The sequence below is a fragment of the Poromitra crassiceps genome, assembly GCF_964638095.1.
Source record: "Poromitra crassiceps genome assembly, chromosome: 19".
In the NCBI taxonomy this organism is placed as follows: domain Eukaryota; kingdom Metazoa; phylum Chordata; class Actinopteri; order Beryciformes; family Melamphaidae; genus Poromitra; species Poromitra crassiceps.
The window spans coordinates 14,085,661-14,094,397 of NC_139646.1; the positions used below are offsets into that span (position 1 = coordinate 14,085,661).

General features: G+C 47.2%; 1 protein-coding gene across 2 annotated transcripts in view; it reads left to right on the forward strand.

Moving 5' to 3' along the window:
• Positions 1-3,124: 3,124 nt before the first annotated feature.
• Positions 3,125-8,737, forward strand: part of pcdh10a (protocadherin 10a) — a gene marked incomplete at both ends in the record, with an annotated part of 24,047 nt that continues 18,434 nt past the window's right edge. For both annotated transcript variants that reach the window (XM_083655216.1, XM_083655215.1), the window contains one exon: positions 3,125-5,671. In XM_083655216.1, the coding sequence (XP_083511342.1) occupies positions 3,125-5,671 (2,547 nt within the window). The remainder of the gene's footprint in view (positions 5,672-8,737) is intronic.

The following is an 8,737-nucleotide window of genomic DNA, read 5'->3' on the forward strand; positions in this document are numbered from 1 at the left end:
AGAAAGCCCAGTTTTAGTTGAGGCAGAAACATTATTTGTATTCGAATAATAGGCGTAACAATCCTGTTTTTGTGATTACACTTCTAATTTTAGGATATTAAAATAAGTGTCCTTCAATAAACTGTTTTGCAAAGGAGGGTTCCCAGATGGCTGTACTGACCACTCAGACCACCAGACCCCCAGACAAACCTGCAGCTTTATTACACATCCATGACACATAGACAGACAGAAATGGAGATAGACGGAGAAAGCGATGTCACCTAAAAGGTTTTATAGGTATAAATAATATAATAGTGTTTATTTATTTATTTATTTATTTATTTATTTATTTATTTATTTATTTATGTATGTATTTATTTATTTATTTTTATTTATTCATTTATTTATTTATTTGTTTATTTATTTATTTATTTATTTATTTATTTATTCATTTATTTATTTATTTATTTATTTATTTATTTATTTATTTATTTATTGGTGTTTGTATTTCGGAAAAACCCACTATTTGTGCTATTTCCGAATACTTTATTTGCATCCGGCTCCATCCATACTTAAAACCACAGATATAGCCTAAACTGCAAAATGCCCATATTATTCACAAGTCATTTAGTAGTGCAGATTCTTGAAACCATATTTTCCTTTGTAAATAAATCCTCCAACGGACTGAAATAATTGCTTGGTTCCTCCTGTCCTGTTTCGACAAGTGAAACAAGTGACAGTATTTCAATTATGTCTCAGTATCAGGATGATGTCCCTTGGTTTAAGATTTGTCTTGATCTCCAGAAAAGGCTTGAAGCAAGTTGATTTGTGTTAGAAACAGGTATCACCTCATCCCATCAGTATCTTTCCCACTTGTCTTAAGAAGAAGAACATTATAGGACTCAATACCAGACTAAATTACTTGGTAAGATGAATACAACTGTCACAGTGCATGCTCACATTTCTGCCTCCATCCATCCCTAACCTGAAGACTGACAGGGGAAACCAGTGTCCACGCCACAGCCCCCCTCTGCACCTCCTGGAATCTGAAGCAGACGACCAACACCAGTCGCTAGGGGGCGACGTTGGCCTCTGTAACACTCAGAGAGAGAGAGAGAGAGAGAGGGAGAGAGAGAGAGAGAGGGGGGGGGGGGTGTCTTGTGCGCTCTGCTCTGAGATCCAGTGTCAGCTCGATTCAGTCACACAGCTCCGGCTCAGACATGGATGGCAATGCATCTAACGTCTCCTCTGTGTTTCTTATGACTTGTATGATGAGATGCAGAATGGCAAATCACTCGCGTTTTAATCCACTCCACAAGGGCACGTCGGTTTGCATTACAGGCAATATTGTTGCGCACTGTCTATTACAGTACATTTGGAATTAGAGACTTATGCTCATTAGCTTCAATTACGCTGTTTTTCATCTATTTGTCATCATCTTCCAAATGGTTTGCAAGTAGTTAGACGCCCCACTATTTGTATCTCCGTCATAACCGTTTCATTTGCATATTAATTTACGCTATGAATTAAATTAGTGCATGATGCAATTGTATTATACAGTTAAGGCCAGGGTGTGAGGGGTTAATGATGAAAAAAGGGAGATGGGGGAACTAATAGGCTCCAGGCTATTAGCAACACGGTAGGCCTAATGTATGACGCTTCATTACACTGAATTAAAGTAAGTCATGTGTGATCCTGTCTGGTGTGATATAGTCTCTTGTATCATAATGATGCCCACTTCCAAACAAGACTGTGGAAAACTTATAAAGCATCACTTATTCCATTTGTGCCCATTGTGTGTGTGTGTGTGTGTGTGTGTGTGTGTGTGTGTGTGTGTGTGTGTGTGTGTGTGTGTGTGTGTGTGTGTGTGTGTGTGTGTGTGTGTGTGTGTGTGTGTGTGTGTGTGTGTGTGTGTGTGAGAGAGAGAGAGAGAGAGAGATTGACGGAGAGAGAGGAGGAGGAGGAGGAGGAGGAGAGAGAGATGGATGGACAAGGCGCTGTGGGGTGTTGCGTCACTAGCTTTACTTGCGCAGGTTATTTGGTGGTCTTTGGCTGTGGGCACCGTTGTTTCATTCTGACTCATCCATATGGAGATATCTTTCATGCCAAACTGCTGTTGAAATAATTGCGTCAAGGGCATCCTTATCCTTATGAGGGTCATAGCATGGGATTGTCTTCAGCAGCAGCCTAACCTGAAGGCAATATCATCATGACATATAAAGGCAGTTTTTCCATTATAACCTTTTCCTGAAACAGCTGTGCGCCCTATCTGCACACTACTCCGCCGAGTCCAGCTGTCCAACCACTGTCGCACCCTATTAGATGTTTTTTTTTTTTTCATTCGCTGGGTGTGTAAAACATTTAATTTTCCTGCTATATATCCTAACTGAGGCTGGGCCTGGAAGAGAGAGGGGAGAAGAGGAGAGAAGCGCAGCAGCACTGTACTGGTTGTTTTATTACAAGGGCCCGATGTGCGCTCTGGCTGGCGTTGCAGAGCCCCAATCAGGTGCCATCGCACCCGGTGTTTGCGAATACCATTGGCTGGTGGGAAAGGAGCTGTGCGCAAAACCAACCCCGCTCCTCACACTCGCCTTGCAGAAGCCGAGCAGAGAACATCATCCGCTTTGAGCGCTTAGGACGCAGTGATTACACACAGAGGGAAGAGATCGAGTGAGAAAGTGCTGTTATTCACCATTCTTTATAATAGTATTCATTTGGCGTAGTATAGAGTTCATTGTGCTTTTATCGGATGTTTTGGTCTCTTTTTTTCTACTCGTGTGGGATTTCCTATTTTGTTTGTGACTTTATATGAGGAGGCAGTGTGTTTCAGCGCACAGGGAGTGTTGGCTATGCGTCCTGGCTCGCCTGCAATGTTTGCGCTGACGCCAAAACTCAGACCGGCGCAAAATTGATTAAAACAGAGAAGCTCGGATCAAATGGCTGTGCTTCTCACAAGGACTGAAACGGCACAATGTTCCACTGACCCAAGGCAGAGGGGATTTTTCGAATTGGACAGCATTGTTGCTGTTAAATCCATTCCCTTTTTACGGACAGAGGAAGCGGGAGATGCACATTTCTGGTAAGAAAAAGGAATAACACATTTTTCGTCTCCAAGTGCACATTCAGAGAGAGAGGGAGAGAGGAGATGATTTGGTTAATGTTCCTCCTCTCCATCCTGGATGGAGCTGTCTCCCAGCTGCATTACTCCGTTCCAGAGGAGCAGGAGCCCGGCTCTGTGGTTGGGAATATTGCAGAGGATTTGGGGCTGGACATTACCAAACTTTCCGCTCGACGCTTCCAGACGGTGCCCAGCTCCCGGACGCCGTATCTGGAGGTGAACTTAGAAAACGGTGCGCTCGTGGTGAAAGAGAAAATTGACCGGGAAGAGATCTGTCGGCAGACCACCCCGTGCCTATTGCACCTGGAGGTGTTTTTGGAGAATCCGTTGGAGCTCTTTCGGGTGGAGATCGAGGTGATGGATATCAATGACAACCCACCCAGCTTCCCCGAGACGGACATTTCCGTGGAGATATCGGAGAGTGCCATCCCAGGCACCCGTTTCCCGGTGGAAAATGCCTTCGACCCGGACGTCGGCACAAATGCGCTCAGCACCTATGCCATAACGAACAATAATTATTTTTACCTGGACGTTCAGACACAGAGCGACGGGAACAAGTTCGCCGAGTTGGTGCTGGAGAAGCCACTGGACCGGGAACAGCAGGCAGTGCACCGGTATGTACTGACGGCGGTGGACGGGGGTATCCCGCAGCGGACCGGGACGGCTCTCCTGGTTGTTAAAGTTCTGGACTCCAATGATAATGCGCCCACCTTTGACCAGTCGGTGTATACGGTAAACCTACGGGAAAACTCCCCCGTGGGCACGCTGATCATTCAGCTCAATGCCACGGATGTTGATGAGGGTCAAAACGGGGAGATAGTGTATTCTTTCAGCAATCATAATGCCCCGCGGATAAAGGACTTATTCAATATCGACGCCAGAACGGGGAGGATAGAGGTGGCGGGGGAGGTGGACTATGAAGAGAGCAATACACACCAGATTTATGTCCAGGCGAAAGACCTGGGGGCTAATGCGGTCCCCGCGCACTGCAAAGTGCTGGTCAAACTCGTGGACGTGAACGACAACACACCTGAGATCGGTTTCAGCACCGTGACCGAATCTGTGAGCGAGCAGGACGCACCGGGCACTGTCATCGCACTTTTCAGCGTCTCCGACCGCGACTCGGGCGACAATGGGCAGATGAGCTGTGAGCTATTAGGAGACGTTCCTTTCAAACTGAAATCGTCTTTTAAAAACTACTACACGATCGTGACAGACGGCCCGCTGGACAGGGAGAGCACAGACTCATACACCATCACTGTGGTCGCCAAAGACAAGGGACAGCCCTCACTCGCCACCAGCAAGTCCATTAAAGTGCACGTCTCAGACGAGAATGACAATGCTCCCCGCTTTACGCAGGCTGTTTATGATGTGTACGTGACTGAGAATAATGTCCCTGGTGCATTCATTCATGCGGTGAGCGCTTTGGACCCCGACATAGGGCAGAACGCACTCATTACCTACTCCATATTGGAGTGTGATATCCAGGGCATGTCTGTGGAAACGTATGTGTCAATCAATCAGGACACCGGTTACCTTTACGCGCTGCGCTCATTTGATTATGAGCAGCTGAAGGAGTTCAGCTTCATGGTCCAGGCTAAGGACTCGGGCACCGCTGAGCTCTTCTCCAACGCCACTGTCAATGTTATCATCGTGGACCAAAATGACAACTCTCCCACTGTGATAGCCCCCATTGGCAAAAATGGCACCGCCAAAGAGCACCTGCCACGGTCAGCAGAGCCCGGCTACCTGGTGACCCGTATCGTGGCCATGGACGCCGATGATGGTGAGAACGCAAGACTGTCCTATAGCATCCTGCGCGGCAACGAGATGGGCATGTTCCGCATGGACTGGAGGACAGGCGAGCTGAGGACGGCCCGCAGGGTGTCCCCCAAACGGGACCCCCAGGGCTTATATGACCTGCTGATTGAAGTGAGGGACCACGGGCAACCCCCCCTCTCCTCCTCGGCCAGCGTCAGCGTTGTGTTAGTGGACAGCGTGGTGGAAGGCCGCAGCGGGGACCGCGGCTCGCCCTCCAAGTCCAAGGAGGCCTCCCTAGACCTCACCCTCATCCTCATCATAGCCCTGGGCTCCGTCTCGTTCATCTTCCTCCTGGCCATGATCGTGCTGGCCGTGCGCTGTCAGAAGGACAAGAAGCTCAACCTGTACACGTGCCTGATGTCCGGGGACTGCTGCCTGTGCTGCGGCTCGTGCTGCAGCAGGCAGGCGCGCCACCGCAAGCAGAAGAAGCTGAGCAAATCCGACATCATGCTGGTTCAGAGCACCAACGTGACGTCAGGGGTCGGGCCCGTGGGGCAGGTGCCCGTGGAGGAGTCAGGCGTGGGCGGTGGGGGAGGGGGGTTCGGCTCTCACCACCACCAGAACCAGAACTCCTACTGCTACCAGGTGTGCCTGACCCCGGAGTCCGCCAAGACGGACCTGATGTTCCTCAAGCCGTGCAGCCCCTCCCGGAGCACCGACACAGACCACACCAACCCCTGCGGCGCCATAGTCACGGGCTACAGTGACCAACAGCCAGACATCATATCCAATGGCAGCATTCTCTCTAATGAGGTAAGAGAAGACGTCATCATTTGTCACCTAGGGGGGCCTTTTACTCTTCATTAGATCTGTTAGAACTCAAACATGGTAAAAACACAACTGTGATTCTGTGAAGTCTCCCAGATGGAAATGGGATGTGCTATTGGACCAGCTGTTCTGGTTCAGTGACCTTTGATCACTGTAATGGTGATTGGCTAGATGTCAATAGTGAAATCTCATGTGGCCTTTTAGCTTTGCATGCAATAGAGCGCTGTAACAGCCTTATATATCATGCACAATAGAGCGCTGTAACAGCCTTATATCATGCACAATAGCCTGTTCCCTTCCATGTGTGACATACCTATTGTCCATGATGGGCAAAGAGTGACTATAATTTTTCAGTCAGACCTCCCTCAGGCCACTCAGGTGCTTTTTCTGTGTGTCAAATACATTATCTTTCCCACTGACTTCAACCAATAGTATTAGTGGGGGGGGGGATTACAAATCATCAAATCATTATATGAGCAGAGCAAGGCAAATACTGTGTAATGTAGACCAGATCACCTGTGCTATGATAAATACTGTGTGATGTAGACCAGATCACCTGTGCTATGATAAATACTGTGTGATGTAGACCAGATCACCTGTGCTATGATAAATACTGTGTGATGTAGACCAGATCACCTGTGCTATGATAAATACTGTGTAATGTAGACCAGATCACCTGTGCTATGATAAATACTGTGTGATGTAGACCAGATCACCTGTGCTATGATAAATACTGTGTGATGTAGACCAGATCACCTGTGCTATGATAAATACTGTGTGATGTAGACCAGATCACCTGTGCTATGATAAATACTGTGTGATGTAGACCAGATCACCTGTGCTATGATAAATACTGTGTAATGTAGACCAGATCACCTGTGCTATGATAAATACTGTGTGATGTAGACCAGATCACCTGTGCTATGATAAATACTGTGTAATGTAGACCAGATCACCTGTGCTATGATAAATACTGTGTGATGTAGACCAGATCACCTGTGCTATGATAAATACTGTGTGATGTAGACCAGATCACCTGTGCTATGATAAATACTGTGTGATGTAGACCAGATCACCTGTGCTATGATAAATACTGTGTGATGTAGACCTGATCAACTGTGCTATGATAACTACTGTGTAATAATAATAATAATAATGATTGGATTTATATAGCGCCTTTCCAAGGCTCAAAGCGCTTACACAGAATCATTATTCGTTCACACCATTCGTACCGGTGGTTCAGAAGGCGCTCAACGGTCCCTCCGAACCACCATCATCATTCATGTCAACATTCATACCAATCATACCAATCATACCATTCATGTCTTACATTCATACCAATCATACCAATCATACCAGGCAAGGAGGGTTAAGTGTCTTGCCCAGGGACACAACGATTAACAGCTGGGAGGGAGCGGGGATCGAACCGCCAACCCTTGCGTCATTGGCTGACCCGCTCTACCTCCTGAGCTAAAGCCGCCCTCGTGTAATGTAGACCAGATCAACTGTGCTATGATAAATACTGTGTGATGTAGACCAGATCAACTGTGCTATGATAACTACTGTGTGATGTAGACCTGATCAACTGTGCTATGATAAATACTGTGTAATGTAGACCAGATCACCTGTGCTATGATAAATACTGTGTGATGTAGACCAGATCACCTGTGCTATGATAAATACTGTGTGATGTAGACCAGATCACCTGTGCTATGATAAATACTGTGTGATGTAGACCTGATCAACTGTGCTATGATCATTCATATGGTCACCTGTGCTATGATCATTCATATGGTCACGCATCAACCTGTGCTATGATAATTCATAAGTCACGCATCAATTTTTGGCCATGTATGGGCTTGCCTTTTTTCTTCTTCTTGTGAGTGGGGGTTATTCATGAAGCATGTATCATGTTTGTCTCTTTCTGTAATGCCTACATTTTGTGTTATTCATTTAATAGCCTTGGCCTTTATTCAAAATAATAATAAGTGACTGAAGGCGCAGTAAAAAATTGTGAGGGGGCAATTTGAAAATGGCCATACCAGTTCTTCCCTCAGCAAAATGTACCCTAACTTTGGAGCATTATTGCATACCCCCCCTCCCTTCTCCACAAGCTAGCATGGCATGGTTGGTACCGATGAATTCCTCGGCTCCTCTAGTTTCATATGATCCCAGGATCTTCACTCTGGCTTTAAAAATGAGCCGCTACAGCCTCTAAAAGCCAGCAATGTCGCACCACGAGGAGTAGAAGAGGAGTTCAACTGGAGCGGGGGGTTGTAGAGCCTGACTTCTCTCTTTTGTTTAAATAGAGAAATCCAAAACAGGCATATTGCTTTGGGGCGTCAGTTGGGTATGGCAAGATGTGGCACCCGTCATCCTTTAGTCTCAGTGTACTGAGCCCAAATTCAATCTGGGTGGGGGGAGGAGGGGAGGAGGGGAGGGGGCATTCAAGATCAATGTACAAGCTGTCCATGTGTGAGCAAGATGGTTTGGTCCCCTACGCCTATAACAGTTCACCACACTTCACCAAATTAGGCCCATCTCTTATCCGTCATAAGTCATTGCTCCACTGGTGTCCAAGAAATTCAGTGGATTTATCGCTGGAGGTCAGTTCCTAAGTTTTGGTGGCTAAGTTAAAGGGGGGGCTTCTGGATGACTGGATGGCCTGGTTTGTTCTCAGCGTGTGTGCTCTCCTCGGGGAGCTGTGGTTGTTTGCGGTGTGGCTGGAGTGGAGCCAGACAGCCAGTCAGTCACTCTCGCCTTTCCTGTGCGTTAAGTATGCCGCGCACGGCCCGGCACGGCAGCACCGCCGACAAAGGTTGTTCAGTCTCAGTGTCGGCCGGCTCAATCATTTACGCATTCAATCGCCTCCCTAACCCACTCTCCTCCTCTGCTCTCGTCTCCTCTCGCCCCCCGCACAGTATGTCTCCTCTCGCCCCCCGCACAGTATGTACAGATCATCACGTATCTTTCTCTTATCAATAGTGCACTGGTTCTTTTCACGTCAAAGACCCTTAAACTGACACAAATTAGACCACCCCCCATTCGTTA